Source organism: Quercus robur, chromosome 6 (genome assembly GCF_932294415.1).
Source record: "Quercus robur chromosome 6, dhQueRobu3.1, whole genome shotgun sequence".
NCBI classification, from domain to species: domain Eukaryota; kingdom Viridiplantae; phylum Streptophyta; class Magnoliopsida; order Fagales; family Fagaceae; genus Quercus; species Quercus robur.
In genome coordinates, this window is record NC_065539.1 from 26,528,277 (window position 1) to 26,556,260 (window position 27,984).

At 36.3% G+C, this 27,984-nt stretch overlaps 3 protein-coding genes across 4 annotated transcripts; 1 reads left to right on the forward strand and 2 right to left on the reverse strand.

The window, feature by feature from the left end:
• Positions 1-6,033: 6,033 nt before the first annotated feature.
• LOC126733408 (uncharacterized) lies at positions 6,034-12,276 on the reverse strand. Of its 2 annotated transcripts, none has more exons than XM_050436711.1 (6): positions 11,430-12,159; positions 11,137-11,355; positions 9,411-9,535; positions 8,448-8,540; positions 7,830-8,063; positions 6,034-6,568 (listed from the first exon to the last, which is right to left on the reverse strand). In XM_050436711.1, exons 3-6 carry the CDS (start codon positions 9,422-9,424, stop codon positions 6,346-6,348), a joined length of 564 nt encoding a protein of 187 aa, XP_050292668.1. In that variant the 5' UTR covers positions 9,425-9,535; positions 11,137-11,355; positions 11,430-12,159; the 3' UTR covers positions 6,034-6,345. The 2 variants fall into 2 exon arrangements, 1 of the variants encoding a protein (XP_050292668.1); XR_007659691.1 differs by adding an exon at positions 7,369-7,674 and having other exon boundaries at positions 6,376-6,568; positions 11,137-12,276.
• Positions 12,277-15,127: 2,851 nt separating this feature from the next.
• On the reverse strand, positions 15,128-17,861 carry LOC126690053 (serine/threonine-protein phosphatase 7 long form homolog). Its single transcript, XM_050385189.1, has 5 exons — positions 17,817-17,861; positions 16,369-17,126; positions 15,920-16,010; positions 15,549-15,806; positions 15,128-15,322 (listed from the first exon to the last, which is right to left on the reverse strand). Exons 1-5 carry the CDS (start codon positions 17,859-17,861, stop codon positions 15,128-15,130), a joined length of 1,347 nt encoding a protein of 448 aa, XP_050241146.1.
• Positions 17,862-20,091: 2,230 nt separating this feature from the next.
• On the forward strand, positions 20,092-23,627 carry LOC126690054 (endo-1,3;1,4-beta-D-glucanase-like). The gene is made up of 6 exons (XM_050385190.1): positions 20,092-20,099; positions 20,182-20,238; positions 22,161-22,257; positions 22,652-22,742; positions 22,860-22,949; positions 23,431-23,627. Exons 1-6 carry the CDS (start codon positions 20,092-20,094, stop codon positions 23,610-23,612), a joined length of 525 nt encoding a protein of 174 aa, XP_050241147.1. The 3' UTR covers positions 23,613-23,627.
• Positions 23,628-27,984: the final 4,357 nt, after the last annotated feature.

Below are 27,984 nucleotides of genomic sequence, written 5' to 3' on the forward strand. Positions count from 1 at the left end.
ATTTCTATGAATGGTCCCCGGCCCTCCATGTGTTGCCGTGGGTCCCAACTGGGACTTGTTTTCCCTCTTTGTCCGTGTCACTATACACCCTCAAACTCCATACACTCTCAAACTCCACTTTCTCAGTAACTCTTCACTCACTACACTCATCTCACACAACATCTTAGGTATACAATATTGAGATTATTTGCTAGTTTTTTTTTTAAAGAAAAATTTAGAACATATTAGGAAAAGTTATGTTTTTTTTTTTTTGTTAGTGTAAATATTGTGATTAATTTATTTGTTGTAGTGATTAATTTATTTGTTAGTACATAGTGATTAATTTATTTGTTAGTATATTGTGATTAGTTTTTTTTTTTTTTTTTTTTTTTTGAGAGGGTGATTAGTTTATTTGTTAGTATATTTGTTGTAGTGATTAATTTATTTGTTAGTATATAGTGATTAATTTATTTGTTAGTGATTAGTTTATTTGTTAGTATATTGTGATTAATTTATTTGTTAGTGATTAATTTATTTGTTAGTATATTGTGATTAGTTTATTTGTTAGTGATTAATTTATTTGTTAGTATATTGTGATTAGTTTATTTGTTAGTATATTGTGATTAACTTATTTGTTAGTGATTAATTTATTCGTTAGATATTGTGATTAGTTTATTTGTTAGTATATTGTGATTATTTGCTAGTTTTTTTTTTTTTTTTTGAAATTAATATTATGATTAATTATAAAAAGTGTAATCACGTTCATAGTATGACTCATGTTATGTCCAAAAAACTAGTCATATCTTGAAATTGGTTTTGTTCAATCCTTTTATTTTGATAGCTTGCATTTAATCATGACAAGTGAAGCTATTTGAGTTTTGACATTAGTGCTCAATTGAATGATGAACTTGATTACTTACCGCCAAACTAATGTCTAAGTATTTGGACACATTTATATAAGATCATGAATCTACTTAAGAAAAAATATCTATAATGGATATTGTGAGGCCCTTGTGGATATTGTGATGGGAACATTTAGTGCTAAATATTGTGATCAATTGTTAGGAATATTTAGTACTTTTAGGTCTTTATCATTGATATGAAATGGATTATGAGTTTGATACCTAAGATAGTATTTGTAGTCTTTTTACCATAAATTATTTCAAGATATATTTATTTAAGATTTGTAACAAAGATTTCAATGGATAGCTGGTTGGTATATAATATTTTTGTTCATCAGAACTTATTTGAATGGGTTTTGAAAGTCATGCCCCTAGAATGATTTGGAATTTTAAAAGAATATGAAATTGGTAATGACTATTTTTGTATGTGACCTGAGGTGAGTATATACAAATTTGGTTGAGATTAGTATTGTTGGAATTTCATACGCAAAGTTTTGTGATTGATGTTGATTGAGCGGTATAAATTTGTCACTAACACCATTGCACTTGATGATCTATAGGTTGACAATGATCCATATAAATATATACTACGGTGGACCCCTTAGCAATGCCAACCCTTATGACGGATTGATGTTTCAAGGTCCGGGTATCCAGTGCTACTATATGATGATACGCCGTAAGCTAAAGACCCTGAATGATTTAAAAGTAAAAATTATGGAAGAGTTGCAAGTGAACCTTGCTTTGCATGACATACATATTACTTTCCATTCTCCACATAAAGTTCTCAATCAATGCATTAATTACAGATATATGGCAATAACGGAGGACAAACATGTGAAATTCATGTTTAGTAAGATGCAAAAATGGGAAAATGTAGCAGATTTTGAGTGTGCGTCAGTTTGCAGCCGCGTGCGGAAGTCGGCGTAGAGGAAATTGTACAAACAACTACATCTCTACAGTTTGCAGTCCTAGATGATCGATGCACCACATTGGGAGGCTATACACCCTCTTTTCAAGAGACACCAACAACAATTAAGAGCGAACCTGGAAATAGATATGAAGATCAATTTTGTACACATTGAGGCGAATCCTCTACAGTTCCAGTAGTTGAAGATGAAGACAAAGACTGTATTGGGGAAGATCTTGACGATAGAGATGAGTACGAAGAGAGGATTGAGGGAGGCGACTTTGACAGGGGTGTTGATGACCATGAAATTACTCTCATTCCTCATGTTAATGATATAAGTGAATGTGATGAAGATGATGCAGACGCTACTGTTAGAGTTTAGCATGTTACAAATGCAACCCCCGTTTATGAACCTCCTGCCTCATCATTTTATGAAAATACTTGGGAAAATATGGTTGATCCTAAAGTTGCTCAACAAGCATTTGGTTCTTCTTGGAATGCGGACATGAATTTTGCGAAAGGGTTGATTTTTGCGAATAAAGAGGCGGTGAAACGTGTATTAACAATTTACGCCGCAAAGCATAACAGAAACGTTATGACTAGTAGGTCGACCAGAAGTAGATTGTCTGTGAAATGCGTCGATGAGTCATGCATGTGGTACGTTGGGGCAGTTGCGAAGCCTGAACATGGACTATGGATGGTCACATCTTATAGGGGTCCTCACAGTTGTATACCCCTTGCCACGGCCCTTGATGGTAGAATGATGGATTGTAATTTTCTTGCAGTAGAATTTGTTTCATTGTTGCAAGAAAAACACACGGTAACAATTTATCACCTCAGAGATTTCATTAAAGGGAAGTATTATGGGCATAAGCTTTCTTACTATAAGATATGGGATGCAAAACAATGAGCTATTGCAAAGATATTTGGGGATTGGAAAGAGTCTTACCAAAGGTTGAGAAAGTTATTGTTGGCATACTTGGATCAAGAAACTGGCACGCGGTACTGGTGGCACACCATACCCAGGGACGAGTTCGGTGATACAATATTGCGCTATGTATTTTGGGCTTTCGCTCCATGCATTGAAGGATTCAGACATTGTAAGCTAGTGATCAATATTGATGGGACTCATTTGTATGGTAAATATCGAGGGGTGTTGTTGATTCCAATGGCCACTGATGCCAACAACAAGGTTTTGCCTCTTGCCTTTGCCGTTGTGGACAAAGAGTCAGGGCCTAGTTGGGGGTGGTTTTTAGAACGCCTCAGGATCTCACTGGAAGATGTGATAGCAGATAAGGACATTTGCATAATTTCTGACCGACATAAGGGTATTCAAAACGCAATTGCAAATTGGCCTAGAGATGATGATGGATGACTATGAGTAGTTCACAGATATTGCCTTCGACTTGTTGCTAGCAACTTCAACACGCATTTTCAAGACGCCACTTTAAAGTCATTGGCCTTGAAAGCAGGGTATGCTACTCAGGAAGCTAAGTTTGAGTTGTACATGCAACCTATCAAGGAAGCTGAGATCGAGGCCCTTAGGAAGAAACAGAGAACCGAGCGGCAGGAAAGTGAACCCGACTCATCCATCATGCCATACACATATCTAATGAAAGAGGATCTAGACATGTGGACCCAGCTACATGATGGTGGATACCGTTATGGGGCTATGACAACCAATGTCTCGGAGTGCTTCAATGGAGTACTCAAAGGTGCCCATGGCCTACCAATTGCTGCAATGGTTGAATTCACTCATTGCAAACTTGTGGCGTATTTTTATGATCGACACAAAGAAATTACTTATGATCTCTCACAGGGCAAGGTATGGAGTAAATATGCCTTAAAAATCTATGGACAAAACCTACAAAAATCTCTTAGCCACCAAAACCTACAAAAATCTCTTAGCCACCAAATAAATGCGTTTAATTATTTGAATGGTATATATCAAGTAATTACTGCATACAACATCCATAGCTTTGGAGGGGGACACCATAGTCATGAAGTAAACCTAATGGCCAGAACATGTCGTTGTGGAAAGTGGCAAAATCGAAAGATCCCTTGTTCACATGCAATTAAAGCTCTTTAGCACTTGGGGCAAGATGCAACTACATATATTGACCCATGTTATAGTTTGGACAATGCCATTCGCACCTACTCACATGCATTTGTGGTGCCAAAGTCAGAGTCATTGTGGAGGGATGTGGAAGGTCCAAAGTGGGTGCCTGACCCAAACTTGTTGCGGGCCAAAGGTCGACTTGTGGCGTCTAGGATACGGAATGAGATGGATGGGGTCCGGCGAGAACCAGGAAGCCGAAGGCCAGATTTTGATTTGAGGGAGATTCAACAAAAGCAGAGTTGTGGACTGTGTCATCAACATGGGCATAACCGTAGAAGATGTCCACTTTCTCGTGGGGTTTCGACAAGCAGTAATGATCCAAACTAGGTAAGTGATGCTTTTATATAAAATGCCATGATTGTATCAATTGGCCAAGTTGCGTAGATTAGTACGTATGTTTTGGCTTTTGGTATTTAACGACAATATTTGAATTTTTGTCAGGCATGCAGATACTTGATTTTGGAATGGCATTGTAGATGTAAATTGGGGTTCTCTTTATTGTGTATTTGAACTTACTACTGGATTGTATTGGCATTGACCTTTATTTTGTTTATCACTGAATGAACTTGTAATCGAAGTATTTTATATCCAATGTAGCTGTTTCTAGATTGTGATATTATGAATGTTTAATTTTGTCTTTCAATTAGTTGTTAATTATTTCCATTCTAGCTAGAGACTACATAGATGGCAATCCCAAAGAAATGGACATGTATTTTAACACAAGTAGCTTAAGCTTGAAGGTGCCAGAGGGTTCAAAAGAAGTGTTGGTGAAGAACCTTTACTTATCCTGTGATCCTTACATGCGAGGCATTAAGGCCAAAATCCCAGATCGCCTTTTTTATTCCTTTGCTCCCCATTCAGTAAGCTCATGCTCATAGCTCACTGACTCATTGTCTTTCTCTTGCATATATGTTGTATAACTCTCTTGCTTGACATGGCAATGGATACACCTTTAAAGGCACGAAATTATGTATTACTAGCAGAACAATAAAAATAATTGTACAAAAAAGAGCTGATGTTCTTCTATAAGCCTCGAGGAATCGATGCAAGTGATGACAAAGATTCAAGAACAAATATGCAAGGCACATCAATATGGAATTAAAATGAGATGGTTGATCAATCGATATGGTTATAATTGGCAAAATATCTCGAAATATTGCATTAATTAAGCACAAGGATGTGAGACTTGTTAAAGGCACAGGCCAATTCCAATAACTCCAGTAGTAGAAGTAGAACTAAGTTCCATAATTAAATCTTGGCCATTCAGAGGATTGGCAATCAGTTTAATAGGAAAAGTAAGGGCTACTTCAAGGAAAAGAAATAGCTTTGTTATAGCAGCAATAAACTATATCACTAAGTGACTAGAGGGAAAAGCATATCATCATCATGATATAAATGAAAATGTGATTTTTTTTTTTTTTTTTTTTTTAAAAGTTAAAAACTTAAACTACATAGCTCTTAATGAAGATGTGATTTAGTTCCAAAGAAGAAATGATCATATATTACTTTGGTCTACCACAAACTGTAACTGATGATAATGGCTTGGCTTTCAATTGGACGAGAGTACAAACGTTTACCCAAGAACGTGAGATTACAACAATTATTTCTATTCCATATTATGTATTCTTAAGCCAATGGTCAGGTGGATCAACAAACAAAATTATAAAATTCAGCAAAAAAAGAATAAAACAAAATTATAAATAATAATATAAGGAAAGTTATAGACAACATTTGAACCAAAATTGGCTTTTGTCAGAAGTTATTAGGGTTTATCTCACGTCAAAGCAATTGTGTATAAATATTGCAGGCTCCTACTCCAGCATTTTGAGGAGGTCTGCCCCCAACATTTTTGGTCTTGCTCAGTGGGTTTCTTTATTGCATCAGGGTGGCCAAGACTACATACAAATGTCAATCTACCATTTGAACATTACCAGGACTACACAAATGTCAATCTACCATTTGAACATGGTAATGTTCACCATCTAGCCACTTCAGTACCTCAGAAATTACGAAGAAAAGTTTGAGGACCGCAATGATTTATATGGCAAGAACCAAGCTTCTAAAGACGGCCTACAGAGAGACAGCTAAATGCAGGAGTGTTGATTCTGAGCCAAAGGTCATACAACGAGAGAAAAGAATGCATGAATTAACATATTGCTAGTGAACACTTGAAAGTGCAGAAATATGTAAAAAGGGGCAAAAATGAGCATGTTCTGTAAAGATACACATATTTATCGTGAACACATACAAGCCTATCTTTAACTTGTACCACAATTTACAACATCGATTTTAAGTGGTCAGCCTCTCATTTCCTCCCAATGTAGATTTTTCTCTGTTAGCTTTCTGATATGCAACTAGTGTGCTTGTGTTGTATGGGAATGAGTGGAAATAATGAGCTTGGTGGTAGATAAATCAGAAAACTCCTTATGCAAGCCTTGTCACCTTCCCTCTTCATCCATGGTATAAACAGGTATTTGCCACGATTTGGTGTTCTTCTTTGGGTCATCAGTGAGGCTGAGTACAGTTTCATCCTCCTTGAATGTTTTAATGGATGTTTTGGCTCCCATTATGATAACCCTCTCAACAATGAACAACTGGTAGTTGTTCTTAATCAAAGGATCCAGAATCCAGCTATAGTTTGATGAATATGGCCATTTGTACCTGCAAACACGGATCAACAGGAATCAAGGTCAGCAGGTCTTGACATGACAATTTGAAGCCTCAAGAAATCTGATTTTGAGCCAGAAGTACCGCCAAATAACTTCAGACAAAGACTAACAGTACAGGATAACAAAAAGTAAAATTAACACCCCCCCCACCCCCCCCAAATTTCACTATTTCCCCCCCATGACAATAAAGAAAAAAGAATCTAAAACCCCAGAATTCAGTTAAAAATAAAAATAGAACATGCTTTTTCCTTCTATATATATTGATAGGTTTTTAATATATATATATAGGACAATGTTTATATTCAAACCAGTTTGGAGGAATACCTCCAAACTGGATTATGTGGCTCCTTATGAATATATGCTGTCAATAGTAGAATTACTGAGCATGATTTTACATGGCCAATCTCAGATATATAGTTAAGGTTGGACCACGAATTCACAGGGAGAAAATATACGTGATGTTAATGCATAAGAAAAAATTATGATGAAAGGTGCATCATACATGGTTTCTAGAACACCAGGGCAGGCTTAAAGGTGTTCGTCTTAAAAAAGGAAAGACTTATCACATTTGTGTAACGAAAGCCTAGTCAATCTTATCCACCTACGAAGGCAATATATTGTGATTTATTTCTACTGCCACAACTCTGCCAGATCCTCCAAGATGAACTGCCTCAAGATATCACATAACATCAATGATTGGATTTATGTTTAGGACAGAACATATTCTCTGCAGTGAAAACTCTTCAAGACCTTAATGTGCTTGAGAGACAGAGTGGGGGGCACACTGTTTACCTGACAGAGAGAGGGGAAAAAAATCCACGAGTCCTCTCATTGGAAGCAATAAAAATAGTTCGTCCAGGTGGGATCCCCTTTTTAATTCTACGTTAGATAAACTCAGGACGTGTATCCCTATCCAGATGGGGATGCAGGCTTCTTTCAACTCCAAATCTGTCCTTGCTGTTTTTTATTTTATCACCACGACGAGCATGGCATATTTTAAGACATGTACTTTTCAATTCTAACACTTCATATGGAAGACAGGGAATGGCGAAATCAAATAGCCTGAATTAATCTCAGGTGAATGTACTGAACAAGATACTGCACATTTCAAAAAGCAGTTAGCAGTGACATCAAATTGCTCAGATGTATATACATCAAGGAAGACCCAATCAAGTTTGATATTTAATACCCAGACAATGTTTGAGAAGAAAAGGAAAAAAATTTCCATCAAGGGGGAAAAAAAGTCAACTCACCATGAAAGACAGCTTGCAGTTCGGTTTATGAGCAAGAGATTTGAGTAGTGACTGTCCTCTTTAAGATCAACACGATTAATTCCTTCCACGTGGGCAACTCCCCTAGGTCCTAGCTTCATACTCGTAGATAGTACTTGATACCATAGTTTTGAATTGTCTAAAATTACAGGTACAGTATCAGATATGAGGTCCATATCATACAAAGAGTCCATGGCACAAGAGCTTGCTGCCCACCTACCAAATTAAAGGAAGCCAGTTCAGATTGTAGATCGATTTACTTTTCTGATTGATAATTACTGTATACATTAATAGAAATTAAAGGCAAACTGCATGTACAAAACCAAACCTAGAAGGCATCTTTTCCAGAACCTTCCAAATTCAAAGCAGATAGAAAAAAGAAAAAAAAAAAAAAGAAAAAAAGAAAAAAGCAGGGACAATTACATTCATTTTATAATTCATTTGTTACAAAAAGTGGGGGTAGGAGGATCCTCCTCATAAAGAAGACCAGACAATGCCTCTAAGCTACAAGGCTCTTGGCAGCAGGGAAGATAACATATTGATAACAGCAAAGCATTTTCTTCTGAAACCAAAAGACAAAAGAAGTCTCATTGAACTCACCTTTCCTTTGAACTTCTGTTATCGGAATGATGAAGGATTCCTTTCTTGTTATGTATAGGATTGATGCACATCCTAGAAGGCATGACAAAAGTTCTGCAACAAGAAACAGAGGTGAACAATTCGGCAACATTACATGAAATTACTATATTCCCACATCATAAATATCAAGTTAGTGAAGAATTCCATGATAAACGACTCAGTACATCGAGAACTACATAGCATAGGAATGTACAAAATTGCAGCAAACTATTAAAATCAGAATAACAACTATGATAATATATGCTGCCGTTTGCAGGACACTCAACACTACCAAATTCCAAGAATGAAATTCCCAGAAAACTTGTCCTAATTAACCATAATGACAGCATATCTTGTAAAACCAGCTAGGACAAAGTCTGCAACTATACGAAACTCAATTTGGATGGGTAAAGTAGATTCATTTACATGATACAACTAACCAACCAGGCAAAATGTAGGTACAGTTTTTTTTTTTGATAAGTATAGGCACAGTTTTTAGTTGCAGTAGCTTAGGTTCCCCAATTGAATTCAATCACATGGTTGTATAGAACAATACAAAGAAAAGAAAAAAATCAATATTATCTTTGCCAATGCAACTACATGGTTGAATTAAATTGGAGAACCTATGCAACTGTAACTAAGATTTATCCTAACCAAAATTGACTCTGTTCAAATTATTTTCTAAACACATTGAACTCATCCAAATTAGAAAGGCTCATACACTTTTTACTGTTAATTTACCTAAAGATGAACAATTTACCACAGCAAAGCTAACATACTTACATACTCAAAGAAAATTTTAGCATAAAAGTGTGTTTTCCCACATCATAACAGTCTCTTTCGCCACATTTTCTCAGGAATCAAACAGGTCATAGAACCCCAAACCCAGCAATAAAACACAAAACAAAGACAAACCCAAGAACCAAAACACTCAAAAGCACACACCTTTTAAGAAACATGGCTTCCTCAAGGGCACATCTGAGGCTGGACTCCTGGTGACCCAGACCTTCGCAGGACCAACTGCAAGACCAACAGCAATCAGGATGCCTAACAACTTTTGTGCCCCATTTCTGCAAAAACACGTGCCAAAGAAAGCAGGATTCATTACACTAGAAGTCACATAGCCAAATCACAATTGAAGGATAGTTGATTTTTAGAAAGTAACAAGGCAAGGATGTGCAGCTTATAATTTTATGTACGGGTGTGTTTGGATAGAACTTATTTTGCTGAAACTGAAAACTGAAAACTGAAAACACTGTAGCAAAATAATTTTTAAATATGTGAATAGTACTGTGGGACCCATTTTTAATGAAAAAATTGATAAAAAATGAAATTTGTGGGTCCATGAACAGTGCATATGTGCACTGTTCACGGCAGAAAGTCCACTTTTGCGGTTACTGTTCATTGAACAGTAACCGCAATACTCAAAACGCGTGAAAACCAAAAAAAAAAAAAAAAAAAAAAAAAAAAAGAGGAAAACGCAGCAAACGCAGGAAAACGTGGATCCAAACATACACTACGTACATTTACATTTCAAATACAGAATCCAACAAGAGTTGAAATTTGTGACATTAATTTCTTGGTGGAGACAGCATCTAAATCTGAATACAAATCTCATTTTCCTTGAGAAGAGCAAAGATCCACTATTTCTTTAACTAAGAAGACAATGGTCCCAAAAGAATCAAGGAAACACAAGACCACAAGCATTTTGACTAATGTCACTCAGTAAATCTAAAAATTAAACAAAGACTGGACCAAAACAGCCCTAATCTGCTAGGGAACATCATTAGACTTTAAGACTTGCCCATTAATGGTGGATACTAAAATGTTGAAGTGGTAATTGGCATAAAGAAACATTATAGCCCTCTTGTAAGTTAACCCAAGTTTTAATTGGCCCCCTCAAGCTTTAAATTGATAATCAAGCAACTAAATTTTTACAATTGTTTCAGGTACATTGAAACTAAGTATAGTGGATTAGTAAAGGGTTCCAATTTAAACTTAATATAGTAATTCTCAAAAATAGGGAAACATAAAGCTCTTAGAGCAAAGTTTTAATTGACTGCTACAACTTCGTGCAGAAAAAACTGCTTACAATGAGAGAGAAAGAGGGAAGGGGGAAGGGGGGTGGGGGGTCCTTCATAGTTTAGGGCTGGATTTGAAGTAAATACTGAATTTAAAAAAAATTTAATTACAACCCTAAACTTCCTAAATTGTTTCACTTTGCCTCCTCAGTGAGTCACTATTAACTAAAAGTAATGGAAACTCAAGTGAACTAGCCTTGAAAATTATCAGGATACTAAAAAATCTGAAACATAAAACACCGAAAGGCGAAAGTATTTTAGTGCCAGAAAACCACTCACAAGAAAATGGTTTCTTTATTAAAATGTGTCTCTTTATTAAGGTTTTTTAAAGTTGCTTCGATACATATTTTGGTCGTAGAATACAATCAAATATTCATATGAAGCAAACTTGAAGTCTAAATAGGTTGTAAACACAGATTGCATGAATTTCTTTTATTTTTAGTTTAATGAGACATACTAATGGTCAAAATTGCAAAAATTTAATGGCATAAGTTAGGAATTGGTGCAATTGAAAATTTAAGGTTTAAACAGCAAGGTCAAACTTTGGGGGTTTTCATGTAATTATTTCACAAAAATTTCTCAAAACTTACAAGAGGGCACGATCCTCGCAGAAACTGTTGTCCACTTCAATGAACTTGGACCCAGCCAAGAGTTGCATCACTAGCCTAGAAGTCACAATAGGTGTATTTCCAAGCTCCATCACAGTCCCACGGATTGATGCAAGAATAACACGCATCACAATAGGTGTATTTCTGCTACCCCAAGAACCCGCATGATACACTTCATTATATATTGATTCTCCTCGGACTCTGGAAATTTGAAGGCATTAAATAGGTTGATCATCAGCTCAACAAAAAATGGAGCAACGTCATTTGCAGTATACCTAGATCTTCCCCCCTCATCCTTGACCAGCAACAGTTTCTCAATACAACTTGCAGCATAAGAATGAACTAAATTTGATTCCGCAACAAGGAACCGAACCAAATCTTGGAAAATCTGAACTATAACATCCTTTGATATTTGATTCCTGAACATTGTAAAGAATTTCAGTGCACCTGCCTTAAGCATTGGAAACCCATTCACATCCTGACCCTTGACAACACCGGCACAATAATTGAAGCAAAAAAACTCTGAACATCAACAAGATCTGTCGAGACCAAACTACCCCCAGCCTTCTTAGTAGCAAGGGAGACAACTAAGTATATGGCACAGTCCTTATCCTTCCAATTTGTAACTGGGTTTGCAGCAAGCGAAGTTAACAAATGCTGAATCTGTGCAGAAACTATCTCGGTGACCTGTTGCTTATAATTGGTCGCAATCCCTTTAAGAAGCTCACACGCAATTCTCCTCCTAGTATCAAGATCACTACCCTCAATATCCCTCCGAATGAACTCAACATAATTCATTTCCAAAGAGTTCCTCGTCCTCCTCCCTCAACCTCACCTTTGGTACCACAATACTCTGACAAATCTGCTGTATCACTCCCTCACCTGCATACAAAGCATGGTGCACACTCGTGCTCACTGTGGTCAAAAACTTAATCACATTCATATAATGTTGTTTCTGCAACTGTTTTTAATATTTTAACTTATACATTTTCAAATTAGAAAACCCAAATTTTATTTTGTTACAATGAATAACAAGGTCCTATAAAAAAAAAAAAAAAAAAATGAATAACAAGGTCCTTTCGCTTATCAAAGAGACAGAGACACATTACCAGGAGCTTGAGAAAAACCTTTTGGTACATTTGATGCCCTTTCGATGTAATTTAACCACTATATATTTAAAATCATTTACCATTATATCTTTGAAAAGGGCATCAAACATACCAAACGGTCTTCCTCAAGCTCCTGGTAATGTGTCTCTGTCTCTTTCATAAGAGAAAGGACCTTGTCATTCATTATAACTTAATGGGCCTTGAAATTTGAAAAAGTATAATTTAAAATATTAAAAACAGTGGCAGAAATAACATTATATAAAAGTAGAACTTCATAGTGGGCTTCTTCAGCGTACCAAGTATATTGGAAATCTTACACAATTGATCTATTTTACTGCCCATTCTATCATAATGTTATAAGGTCTCAATTCATAAGTGATTCTTTTGGTAACCCAAGTGCAGATTCAACACCCCCAAGCATGCCCGCCTTCACCCTCTCTACTGTTGCATTTGGGATGTTTTCTTGATAATAAAAATTGTTCAATAAAGTTACCCAAAATAAATCCGCATATACCTAAAAATATGGACAGTTGCATACATGATTCAACAAGATACACAAGCATAGAAAAAGTTTTACACAATTTCTTGCTTCTAAAATTTTAGAAATATGGTAAAAACCATTTAGGCATTTACTGTTTTATTATGCATGGCAGAATTTATAAGACTTGCAAGTGATGTGAAGCAATATATTATAAAATCAATAGTATAAAGCGACATATTATGGGAATTTAACTGACAACATTTTAAATGGGTTTATATGTAAAAATTGGGTCTCCATAAGCATCAATCTCTACAATTTACTTTAAAAGGGGATAATTACAATCACCACTCACAGAGGTACCACGTGGAGTCTCAGATTTTATTTTCGAAGTTTGAATTTCTGATTTTTCTAGATTTCACTTTGGAATTCTAGTTTGCTCAATTCAGATTTCAGCAACAAAACAAGATTATAACAAAGAAAATATAATAGGATTAAATTTGTAATAAGCAGACATCAATTTCTAAGCTCAAAGAGCTCAAAAAAATTTAGATATCAAATATCATAAAGTAGATGAGCAAAGGTTGCCTACAATGACTCAAAGAACTGTTAGTAACCCTAGAATCCTAATTCCCAAGTCTTTATATTTTATCTAACAATTAAATCATAATCATAATCACATGACCCAAGGAACAGACAGATGTATATTATCAAAAATCCAATCACAAACTTCAATGAGATACATAAACCCAAGGAACTTCCCTAAAATCCAACCAACAAGTATATTATCAACATAGGGCCCAATTTATTTTCTAGATGAGTTCGGAGTTGGTGCTATGGTCCATGAAGACTATATCTCTCCAAAAGTAGCAACAAAATTTCCATTATACATAGGCATATAAAAAACTTGATTCTCATTAAATCATATATAAAATATAATACACAATATCACAAGAACGCAGTGTAAAAATCACTAAAGGGGGAAAAAACCCACAATCCCATAAAATCTGTCGAAGATGGTAATGGTGCAGGAGGAATTACCTCTATTAACGGCGCATCAATATTTTCGGCCTCTTTAGGCATTGCATACAACTTGATTCTCATTAAATCATATATATACAATAGATAGTGTGTATCTTTTCTGGCATATCTGTGATCATAAGAAGGCAATTAGATGATGATAGAAGTAAAAAAAAAAAAAAAAAAAAAAAACCTTTGCTTGCCTAAAAATATATGATAAAGAAAAGAATTCTAAACTTAGGAAACCACAACCTCTCCCCAACCCCTTTCTTATTGAACAAACACACTCATCACCAAATTATACAAACAGAAACTAAACTTTATCACAAAATGGATGTTCAAATTTTATTAAACCCATCAGCTAAACCACCCAGTTCATATTCCTAGATCCAAATTATGGCATAACATACCCAATTACCTATAATCCAACTTACCCAAATTATGGCACAACATACCCAAGTCATCCAATATATTACATATAGCCTAAAATAAACAAATTGAAAACCCAATAACAAAATTCACATACACATTCAGGTGGGGTGTTGATCCTAATGCATTTTATGCTTATGCTGTCTCGTATAGTGTCTGGTATGTGGGGGATGGGGTATTGCATTTCCTTGGTGAGGCTCCTTGCGTTGCTGCAAAGATGGAGTTACAACCAAACAATGGATTACATGAATTCCAATACCAACCATAACAGTAGTTACTCAATATTCATTACATTAAATGACTTGTCATACCATGGGGCCAGCCTTGTGTCCTACTTTGTGACCACCTATCCCACAAGGAGATGCTTTTGTTGTGCGTTTAGATCGACCTTGTGTGGGTGACTGTAACCCAACTACCTACTCATTCTTAACATGCACAACTGGCTGTTTTGCTTGACTCCCAATAACTGAAGATCCTACAACTGCGGGGGAGGATGGTGTAGCAAATGAAATGTGAGTGAGGCCCGTAGTCATGGGATCTATATGCAGTCTAGGAGTGGGCATGAATGACATGGAGTGACTATGGGGTGGTACATGGTCTATATGACCAATGTTGTACGAGGGGGATTGAGTGTGCATGACATGAGGGGTCTGACTAAAATCAGGGCTGAGATCAAAGGATGGCGGAGTAAATGAAAGATGAGCGGGGTCAAAAAATGTACGTGGGGTGTGTGAAGGGATCTCGGGGGTGAAAAGATGCATGAGCAGTGGGTAGAGGGATCTTTAGGTTAGAAACTGCATGAGCAGTACATGGAGGGATTTTTAGGGAAGGAGATGCATGTGGAGGTGGAGGGAACTTTGGGGTAGGAGATGCATGTGGGGGTGGAGGGGGATCCGACCTACTGACAACCTGATGGGATGCAGCACGCTGACCATGGCTATGGCTGGCACAAGTTGAGCTCGTGCTTGGTCGTCCAGTATCTTTTGGTGCTTCTGGATTTGCCCCATTGGTCTTTCCAACGTTGGGCAGTTATACAGTGAAGGCGTTCCACTGTCTTAAGTACAGTTGAAATATGCTTGTACTCAGGACTGCCTACTGTATAACGTGTCAATAGCTGCTTGTGACTGGTAACCTGAAAGTAAATAAATACAATTAGTACATCTTACTCAAGTTCCTGATACGCAACAAAAATTGAAAAGAAAGGTTGAAGCAATTACTATAATAAGAAGTGAAGCCGTAATGTGGTCGACGAACCTTTAAGTCACCCTACTGTACCAATCGAAGTATGGATGAGTAGGCGACATATCACCCTCTAGTCGTGCTCCATGACATAGAGATCGTGCTCAACTATTCCATACTTGGATATGACCATAATGTTTGTCTCTCCAATTCACCGCCATCTTCCCCCTCAGGTCTATGGCATGAAAGGCTTCGTCAGTATCAACATTTGGGGGGATTTCTTGTACCATCCCGAACTGACGAACAACACGGTCTAGTGTATGTTTCTCTACTAGCCAGAAACATACAAGCGGTACCCTCGCCGTCCATACATCCCTTCCTGCGACATAGAACACAGGCAGGCGGACTAATTCAGCTTCATATGGTTGCCACACCACCTAAAATAGCCAAATAAAAGGGCAGCACATTATGCAATGTTCCATATCTATGAACTCTTTTACATTTATAAATACAATAGTCATAAACAATAGAAGAAACACAATTTCGGTACCTGCTTCGAATGCATACAATCTAAAAGCTGACGGTACCGAACCAGACAGATTTCAGCGGGGCTATTCAAGGTGCTCACAACCCACACGGTCCTACAATTAGGAAAGAGAGAGTCAATACTTGGAATTGAGAATTTGAAGTAATCAACAACAATAAATGATGGGCAATCGTAAATTTAATATTACATACCACTAAGTTTATACTAATAAATGATTATCTAAACATATGATTAGTGGTGGAGTTAGAAATTAATAACACTTATATTATACATCAATCATAACATATGACCTCAGTGGTTGTAAAACGATATATAAAAAAATAGATAAAAATCCTATTAATGAGTCAAAATTTGAAGAATATCAAGGTTAAAATTTTATTTTCTATGTCTAACAATGTGTTTAAAATTATGGATCTATTTCCAATAGAGAATCGGTCAAGGAATAGACTTACTTAATGGACAGTGGAGAAGGTGCAAATGGTGGGCCATATGCACCATCTGGTGGGAGGTCCATCCTTGGGCACAAAAAAGGGAATCTGACCCATGCCCAATACTGAACTAGCAACAAGGCCCCACCAATCTGACTGGCACCTCTGTCGGTTGCCCTGCATAACTCTCTATACAACCATGCAAGGCAAGCGCTCTCCCAACTGTACTGAGGTGGATTGCGAAGGTCCCTCAACATCTGCAACCACATCGTATGCACCCTATCGCCAGACTTGTCGGTGAAAATTGTGTCTGCCAGGAGTGCTAGAATATAACACCGTGCATATTGATGCACAACCACCTCTGCTGCACCATCGGGCAACCCTTGGTCAATTTTTTCTAGTAGCTTCTTAATTTGGATCCTTTGTCCTTTAAGCACAGTATCATTAGTAGCAATTCCAAGCATACTCTGACATTCAGCAGCCCATGTCAAGTCAGTTGTTCCAACAATTGCCTCACCATTGATTGGAATCCCCAAAAGAACCTCCACATCTTGTAATGTGATTGTTGTCTCACTATGTGGCAGGTGGAAGGTGTGGGTTTTAGGCCGCCATCGCTGAACGAAGGCCGTTATCAAGTTATGATCAATCTCTCTAAATGGGGTCCTATACAGCCCCTCTAATCCAACTCTCTTGACAATGTCGACGATGCGATCATCCACCACTATCCGGCGCCGTTTTTGGAACTCGTCATTACGACCGCGGCATTTCAGTGGCCCCGGATCCTGCACATGATAGAACTATGGTGATGAGATGCAATATGCCATAACCTTTGTATATATGATTGTAGCTATTGATCCCAAAAAACAAAAATAAAGCGGTTATCAAGGGAAATTAAAATATCATCCCAAAAAAAAAAAAAAAAAAGCAACAACGGGAGAAAAATAAAAGGATGCAATGCACTTGATACATTTGTCTAGTAATGAAAGGCTTCCCATGTGAACAGCCTATTGCTGCCTCTGAACCAGGAAAAGTTAGATGAAAAATAAACAACCTAAATAGGGGAAGGTAAAAGAAACTAGATGCAAAGGCTAGCATTCTCAATAATAACAAGAAAAATTACTGCAAAAACCACAACCTGAACAACTTCTTACCAAGCAACAATAAAATTATCACAAGTCACATTGCTTCAAACAAAAATAACTCTTATGAACCTAGGATTGCTTTGTTCATCAACTTGTTTTCAATTACAAAAAAATAAAAGGCTAAAGAGATGCTTACTATAGATGAACTTCAATAATTTTCCCTTCCAAATAAGGTAATATATTCATCAGTGAACTAAAATGGAGGCAAAACTTCTTGAATGCTTGCATAGAAAAATTATCCAACTCAATGAGTGCTTATATATGTTTATAGAAAACATTAGAACAAAATGTTGTAACTTGAAGACAAATATAAACACTCAAAGCACTCACTGTAAGAATGAACTCATCAACAACTAGAGAACTAAAATATTCCATATAACAAAGAAGGGAAAAGGGAAAACCAATGGACGGCATATGGTATGACAGATGGCACCTAAAGGTACCAATATTGCAGACTTATAATGATCTTTTGTCATATGTAAAGTGCATCTTAAGTATCTCATACCACCCTCCCACAATTGATATTGAACTATAACGTAGACAAAAGTTGTGAAACTTTTAAGGAATCTTTATTAATAGTATAAATGAATTTTTCTTTCGAAAAGCATGTGTGAGTACCAATTTACTGCTGCCATTAAGTCATTTTCTTAATAACCTCTTAATGAAAATTTAGTTAATTATTGTCAGAAAATAACTTTTAGCGTAAACGTTTGTGTACTGAACGTTAATGACAGAAAAACTAGGGTTTTCATTCACTTTTCTGCCCCCCTCCAATAAAAAAAGAATTAAAAAAAAAAAAGATTAATGTTATGCATCAATTTCGCTGATGCACTTTGATATTGAATAACTTAATTTTGCAGATACGCTTTCTCTTGGCTGTTAGAATTTTAGTTTGTGGGTTGAAGCAGTTAATGAATTTTCAATATATATATATATATATATATATATACTTGTGTGTGTCTATCCGAACGCTTGATATTCCGTTGTTGTGTTTCCTTCTTACCGTCGTTGGCGCCACCCTAGTCGTAAAGTGAATTCCTAGAACCTAACTGTAAGGCCCGTTTGAGCCAAGAGAGGGCGTGTAGGGTATGAGAGGTATAAGGTTGGTTAGGGTATGTGTTACGAAAATAAATAACTTACAACACTACCACCGGCCAGAAAAGAGTGGCTCTGATACCATAAAGGGGGAAGGGGACGCACAGTTGATGGGAAGAGACAGAAGCACAGAAGAGACAGAAGCACAGAAGAGACAGAAGCACAGTAATATTGTAAAGAAAATAATGTAAGTAACTTGAAAAGTAAATAACTTGAAAGTAAGAACAATAAATAGTTTGAAAATAAGAACAATTATAAGGCGGTAGAACCAGCCAAGTATATATGAAAATAACTCAAAGTAAATGAGAACAATAGTTCAAAGTAAATGAAAGCAATTTAGAACCATCCGGTATGGTGGTAATCCGTCCAAGGTGACGGTAGCAATAAGTAGAATAATGAACATAGAACTGAAAATACTTGTTATTGAAAGTAAGATAAACACTTACAGTAGTAGTGAATACAAGATCTCAATAGTTACAGGTTAACAGTTACAAAACTTGAACTAGTCCTAGTTACAAGGTTTGTAGGATTACAAAGTTTGTAGTGAACAAGGATGAACAAGGTAGTAGTAGTGGAAGTAGGGTGAGTTCTCTCTCTAAGAAAGGTAGTTCTAAGGGAAGAGAAATCAGAACTAAAACTTGACTTGAAAAACTCTGAAATTTAAGGGACAACCCCCCTTAAATAGGCAAAATTTCGGAGTGAACAGTGTCATGAACAGTAAAAGTGAATAGTGTCAGTGAACAGTAATCTGTGAACAGTAATCCATGAACAGTAAAGTGAATAGTGTTTTTTTTTTTTTTTCACTTTTTAAATTAAAAACTTCTGAACTTTTTGTCTTTTACTTGGTTCAACATTGTCAGAAGAAGCATGGCAAAAGGGCAAAAGGAAAATCATGCATGCCACCAAGTACGTAGATTCTCATTTCTTTTCTTAAAAGACTTCAAATGTGACATTTTTTGTTGGCATAAATGAAGCCTTTGTCAGAGCATCTTCTCGTCTCTACCATCATGGCTTGTGGCTTTTTAGACTCATTTTAAATATTGTAATAGTTTTGGCCGTTGTGCAGGCTAGACAAATTGTGGAATCAAAATCTTCCGCAAAATCCGGAGTATCAGTTCCGGATTTTTCGCAACATATTTGAAGGACAATAGAATATTTTGGCTTTTGTGCAAGCCGGACAAATAAAGTAGCACCAGTCTTGTAACAATAGTGACCTCATCAATCAGTAGAGGGAGCATCAGATAGATAACCATCAAAAGGATCAAAAGGACCTTGTGGAGAATCACATGCATGCTCATGGTAAATAGCGTATTGGTTACAGAATCCACAATATAAAATTGGCTCAAATGTTGGAGTTTTACCCGGGATGAGAAGACTCCTTGGATTACAATGATCAGCAATTCGCAAATGAGCAATGGCATCAGAATATTATATATATATATATATATAACTGATTTAATATTGTTTCATTTTTTTCCTTCGAGTCAGAAATGGCATTATGAACGGATAGATGGCAAGGTTGGTGGCGCTGAAAGACAAATAAAATAGACCGATTTAATGCCAAAAATTCTTCCAGATTTTGCTTTCTGCTTTCAATCAGAGCTGGTGGCTTAGGGATAAACCTTGCAACTGCTGACACTGTTATCATATATGACAGGTGAAAAGTTTACACTGACATTTGTTTTCTTTTTTCATGTGATTTCTAGCGCAAGTTGTTGATCAATTTATAAATATTTGGTAATGTTAGAGATATATATTAGACATATTAGCCCAATGTAATAGGCCCAAGCCCATTCCTGCTTGTACTAGTAGTCTAGGGTTTAGTCGCCTATATATACTCATGTTAGGGTTCATTGTAACACAGGAAGTTATTGTACTACACTCTCATATAATTAAGATGTAGCCCTTAAGGGATTCCTCCGTGGATGTAGGCCGTAAGGCTGAACCACGTAACCCTCGTGTTCTCAGTGTTCCTCCTCTATGCTTCCTCTTCCGCATCCACTCTAGCATACACAACATGATATAACACATCTCTATGCTAATATTTAACATGGTATCAGAGCCAAACTCCGTTCTTGGCATCAAACAAACATCTCTACACAGCAAAGAAGATTCACACGTGCATACCACCATCTGAAGTCACACATATTTCTCTGCCGGATCTAGACTCCACGGCATCTCGCAGCCACCATGGCTCTGTGCTGTGTCAAAATCCAACAAACTCAAGCAAACCCGTGACATCAATATCAGATCTATGCACATCAAGCCTTCGCCTGATGAAACCAACAAGACATACGTGCTCCACGGCATATCGCGACCAAAACCCAGAAACCCGACCTCCAACGGCAGCCGCACGCGCCACCACGCGCGACCAATGGCTCCTGGAACTCTCACACGCGCCGCCGAAGATTCTCGACTCCCAACTCGGATCTCAGTCACACGCGCCGCCAAGCCGGCCTTGTCGTCCATCGATCCACTTGGCCTGAGAATCTGGTGGTCATACGACTCTGCACGCGCCACCACGCGCTAGCCCAGTTTTTAGCGACTTCTCCATGCGCCGCCGCCGATTTCACAGGGTCAGATTCTCCTATGGTTACACGCGCCGCCATGACGGACTCGTAGCTCGCCGATCTGCCAAACCACCGAAGTCCGAGCATCAATCTCCCTTGCACGCGCCTCCACGCGCCTTCGGAAGTTCCAGACACGCACCGGTGGAATAGAACACGCGCCGAAGAGCTGCTGCTAATGACGTGTGACGTCACCGGATGACGTCACCTATCCACGTCAGCATGCCACATCAGCCCTAGTCCACGTCAGCGACACGTCATCAGCCACGTCAGCAGTGTCGTCTCGTCAGCACCACGTCACCTAGCTGACCGTTGACCCGGACCACCCGGATCTGACCCATGAGCACTTTGACTGTTGACTTTGACCTGGACCAGTTGACTTTGACTTTTTGCGTTGACCTTTGACCAAAAGTCAAAATTTCCAAAAAGGGCCTATCTTGCTCAGTTTTTCGCGTAGATTCCGATTTTGGCCTCCGTTTCTTCATTTGAAACTTCGAAATTGGACAATTGGCACATTATTCATTGTGGTTTCTTCAAAGGCATTCTACAAGGCATATTCAAGTGATCTTCTCATACTTATCCAACCTCAATCCTTCATCGAGCTTCCGCCTTGAGTTTGAGGGAGGGTGTTAGAGATATATATTAGACATATTAACCCAATGTAATAGGCCCAAGCCCATTCCTGCTTGTACTAGTAGTCTAGGGTTTAGTCGCCTATATATACTCATGTTAGGGTTCATTGTAACACAGGAAGTTATTGTACTACACTCTCATATAATTAAGATGTAGCCCTTAGGGGATTCCTCCGTGGATGTAGGCCGTAAGGCTGAACCACGTAACCCTCGTGTTCTCAGTGTTCCTCCTCTATGCTTCCTCTTCCGCATCCACTCTAGCATACACAACATGATATAACACATCTCTATGCTAATATTTAACAGGTAATGTATGAAGTGAGGAAACTCATTGGTTGGTGAACCTAGAGTTTAGGAAAGCAATAAGAAGTGTTTTGAAGATATTATGTGGTAGTTCCTGACTTCATACGAGAACCCTTTGTGCTTGAAGATATTGCTAATAATCCCCTAGAAGTTTGGTTGAAGGATCATGGAACGGTCGGTTCTAAATTTTAATTTTTTCCTGGAAATTGTTTAAAGTTTGTTTTTTACTTATCAAAAAGAAAATGTTTTTGTCACAGTGACCCTTTTGTGAAACTTGAATGTATTGCTACATTTTCATTTGAGATTATATTCTGAAGGCCTCCATTGTGGAGTTTGGGTATTTTGCATATTAGGCTGTCTAAATATATGTGTCAATTCAGCTGCACAATTGCTTTATTGTTATTGCTGTAAGTAAAAAATAGTTCATACTTCATAAATTATTGAACTAGCTGGCTGTGTCCACCTTTTGCGACCTTGGTGGTGACCCACTGACCCTAATATTGCAGTTTTCTACTAATTACTATGCAATTTTCAGTTTGCACTAATAGTATCATAATTATTTCTATAGGATAAAGGATTTGAGGAGACAAAGTCAATAATTGAAACTTTGAAAAGTAAATGTGCTTCTTCAATAGGGGCTGCAAGCTTTTGCTGGGGTGGTGAGTTTTTTCTCTATTAATTCTTCTTTTCTTTCTTTTTGAGTATCTTTATACAGCATTTTATTGCTTTAAAAAAAATGCTGACATTTGAAATTTTACATTCTTCTTACTTCTCAGGTAAGGTTGTGGTTGAACTTTCAAAAGTTGAACTTATCCAAGCTGCAGTGATATTACATCCTGCATGGGTAACAGTGGATGATATCAAGGGTATGGATTTGAATGGATCCCATTGTATAACTTTTTCAAGAGCTTTATATTAGTTTCACTAGATTGTTAGTTTGCAATTTCAGAGTGTAAAAGCGTTTTTTGAAGAACTTTCAAGAAAAAACTTCATGCTCTTATTATACTCTAGCAATTAAAATATTGGAAGTAACTAGTAAACACAAGTACTTGACTTTATAAGTTTCCTTCTTTCCTTTCTCTTGAGGTCAAAGTATATTTGTTTGCTTTTAGCATGCAGATTTAAAATGATTTAATCTTACTAAACTCCTTCTCTATCATAATTTTGCATTTTCCCTGGATGTTGGAAATCAATTCTTGTTCCAATATTTTTTTTTCTACCTTCAAGTTGCTTGCAGACCAGGACTTGCTAAATTTATCTATTTTCTAGTAAGAGTACAAGTACAAGGAAGAAAAAAAATTAACAATTTTGTGTCATAGTTAACTGGTATTTGGTGATTGATTTCAGGTGTTAAGGTTCCCATTGCAGTACTAGGAGCTGAGATTGACAACATTGCTCCACCCGAACTCTTAAAACAATATGATGAGGCCTTAACTTCTCAATCTAAGGTAGGAAGATCAAATCCTTGTCTAGTTTTATTTTTAATTTTTTTTTATATCCATTTTTATATGCTTCTTTACAGTGCTTAGCTGTTACATTATTTTATTATATATCTCAACCTTTTCTGGTTATGATTTCTTCTTCTTCTTAGATAATAAGTAATAACATTCTGGTAATAATGCTGGTTCATCATTCTTTTATTGAGGGTTGACTGGCTGCATTTAATTTTTTACGTATTGGAATATTTGGAACATAACTATGATCCTTTTAGCCTAAATTTCATACTTTTAGCATTAGTTTCATCTCAGAGTATTTTTCTTGGTTTTCTTGACGAAAGAGTGAATGGTAGCAGAGTGTATACCCACACTAACAGTCAACCAATCTAACTTAACCCAACTAATGGGTATGACCATGCATTCAAAGCTAGTAATACCATTGACAAACTTAGAATTTCAGAAATGGGAAGAAAAAAAAAAATCAACATAATGTAAAAGGATAAGAAGAGAATATTCAGCAAGTGGTTGGTTTTAATTTTACCTTGCCTTCCCAAACAGCACACGCTCGATGTTTTTTTACAGACCTTAACATCGAATCCTCAATGGGCCCAGGACCGAACTCATTAGGGATTTGAGCAGGAACAGCAGCCATACTGCACGAAGTTTAGGGAGTCAAGAGTAATATAAGCACATGTTAAATTGGCAAGGATCTCAATGTATAGCCTAATTTATTGCACAAACGATAATTATGACAATCAACCACAAGGAATAAACATACATATAAAAAACTCAATATGTTGTCAAAAAACTCAGTATGAGCTAATTAATTAAGCCTTTTACATTTCTCCATTTTCATTCAATGTGTTCTGAGGAGTTAGAGCAATGCTCCGACAAATCAGAACATTACAGTTTTTTGGTTTTCATAACAATCTGTATTTAAAAACACTTCATAGAAAGGAGAAAGTAAAATGGTAATGTGGATAAAGTCTAGGGAGGGGAACAGAAAAAAGAAGAGTATGTTTAAACTTTAAAGGTGCTGCTATGTACATTTTAATAAATTTTGCATAGATTGAAAATTTTTCAAAATTACACTTAAGACTTGATTTCCAAATAATATTTTAAAAATTGGAAATTATGTTTTATACACTTAAATCATGTTTTGAAAACACAATCTAAAGACTAAATGTGGTATCATATTTTTAATGAGTTTAGTAGTTATTGATTTAGGTGGGTGTAACATTAAATGATTTTCCATAGATTTCAAAATTTGCACTGAACTTTTATGTGGATATACAATTTAAGTGCAACATTTGAAATTTAGAAATTTTGTGTTTTACATTTAAATCGTGTTTTGGAAAAATGAGTTTAGTGTAAATTTTGAAACACAAACTTTCAAAATTTGCAGTAAACTTTCAAGGCAAATGTGTTTACACTAGACTTGTGCCAAGAGCCTTAATAGTTTAATTGGTACTTTTTAGTATTTATAACGAAGATATTTAGGATCCAGTTTTTTTTCACCCTCAACTTTCGATATATTTAAAAAAGAAATTATGTTTTCAAACACAATATTAATGCAAAATGTAAATGTATATAGAAACCATGCATGGGTATATAGATTTTAATATAGATGATCATAGGGAAGACTATCACCATATGCAAACATATAGTTCTGTTCATTGTTTGTGTTGCTATCAAGTACAATTCATACCAATAGAAAATCATCTATTACCAATAAACCCAGAAAAAAGGAGTAATCAAAGCAAACCCATATATCAGTTGCAAGGAATAGAGAGAGAGTCCTTACTTTTGTGATAGACTACCAGCGGAGCCAACCCAGAAAGTTGTTAATCCAACTCAGACAAGAGATTGAAATTAATTTCTGTTTGAAAGCAAAAAAAAATATTTAGATACCACCTATATTAAAAATTACATAACAAAACCCAGAAACTCTACTCAATACCACCATCAACAAGTACCAAAATATAATTCAGACGATCAATTGAAACTGAGAATTCTGCTCATATCAATTTCTTTCTTCTTAAAAAAGCATACCATTCCAAATTTTCTTCCTATAAAGAAAATGGATATAACAGTATCAATGCTAGTACCTATTTACTGGTAAGCATAACTTGTGCATATCAAGTTTCATACTCAATTCAAATCACAAAAATATATAATAATATTAATAATAATAAACATTTTATAAAAATAAAAATCCAAAAACCCATTAATCTCTGATTCAGAAACTCAACTCAATTCACATTACACTCCCAAAAAAAAAAAAAAAACAAAAAACAAAAGAAACAGTAAATAAGCAAAACCAACAACAACAACCCATTTCTCTAAACACAAAGACAATCCAAACAATCATTCATACAATGATATAAAACCCAAAAACCACATAGAAGAGATCAAATGAGAATGAAACCCTGCGGTTGTTGGGACGGTGACAGCGACGGAGCGGAGGGGCGATGGCATCAAAGCGGAGGGGCGACGGCGACGGAGTAGAGGGGCGACGGTGATGGAGCTGCAGGAGAGGGAATGAGAGTGAGAGAGACGGAATGCGACGGAGTGAGAGGGAATGAGAGTGAGAGACCGGAGCGAGAGGGAATGAGAGTGAGACAGAGCGAGATGGAATGAGAGTGAGAGTGAGAGTGAGAGTGAGACAGAGATTGAGAGTGGGAGGGAATGAGAGAGACTGTGAGTTTTGAAAGTTTGAGTACGATCTGCAGGACACGTGGAGGGCCAAAAAGAAATCGAGTCCAATGGACTCAATTTCAATGTATATAAACCGAGTCCACTAGACTCAGTTTATATGTACAAAAACCAAGTTCACTAAACTCGGTTTTTGTACATAGAAATCGAGTCCATTGGACACGATTTCTATGTACAAAAACCAACTCTATTGGACTTGGTTTCTATGTATAAAAACCGAGTCCAATGAACTCGATTTCTGTGCATACGTGGACCATTTGTCCACCTCAGCTACTAGCAAAATAGGAAACTCGAGTATAATATACTCAATTTATAACCAAAAAATCGAGTCCACTAAACTCGAATTGTTAGAAATGCAATATGTTTGAAATGTTGCCTAACTTATAATATAGTTTGGGTTTTATAGTTATTTTTTAGAAAAATCCGTTTGCACATGACATTTTTAGGGTTTTTTATTTTTTTGAAAAAATGAGTTGAAGAAAAATTATCTTTGGTTAACATAATAAGTATGACTTATTTTTAAAAATTGTTTTCTACTAAATTATTTTAGAAAACAACTCTAACTCATAGCAAGCTAAATAAGAGAAGTTAGAATTTTTTTTTTCAACTCATTTAATATTGTTACCTAAGAGCATCCACAGCAGTGGAGCTAAAAATATAGTTATTTGGCATCACAAAAAGTTATTTTATTTATTTTACTTATTCACTTTACAAAACATCCAGCAGCAGTGGATCTATTTTAGCTTTCAACACAATAAAATAATATAAACATCACAATAAAATAATATATCTACTACAATAAACAACAATCACAACCACCGCAACCGCTACCGCTGCTACTACCGTCGCACCACCACCACCGCCACCACATAATAGTAAATAATTGTTTAGTGTTAACAAGTGATTTTTTTAACCCCAAATTATACTTATACATTATTTTTTTACTAAAACAATTTCTCAATCATCATGATAGCAAATAATCATTTAGTGTAACAATAATATTTTGTTTTAACCCCAAATTATATATATACAAATTTATCTTTTGACTAAAAAAAATTTCTCAATCGTCATGATAGCCTATTATCATCTAGTATAACAACATTATTTTTTTTTAAAACCAAATTATATATATACAAATTTATCTTTGACTAAAACAATCGTCTCAATTGTTTGGAAGCAATCTTGGAACAATGTGAACTATGAAATGGAGGAACTTTATAAGAAAACATATAAAATAGAACACATATTATAGTTGGAATAATGTAGTCCTTAGATTACTCACATACATAACTCAAACCAAATTACAATAAAACTCACACACTCGCACAAGTTCCTATCACTCATGCTTCTCAACATATAAAAAAGGAAGTTTCTATGACTCGCCTTGAAATTGCCATAAATGTTTAATGAGGTCCAACTGGAGTTGAGAATGAATTTCTCGGTCTCTAATGCGTCCATAACTCTCAATGTATGCCATAAATCCGTCACTTTGTTCACGTAACACTTGCATAGGAGGATTATCCACTCCATCAATTTGTTCATAATCCAAGTCTACCACTTTATCATCATCCCGCTCATCTTCAACAATCATGTTATGGAGAATTATGCATGCTTTCATGATCTTTTGGAGTGTTTCAAGATGGAAAAATCGTGCAAGACCACGGACAATTGCGAATTGTGAAACGTGCTTGAAGTACTCCAAATGCACGCTCAACATCCTTCCTATACGCCTCTTGGGCTGCTGCAAATA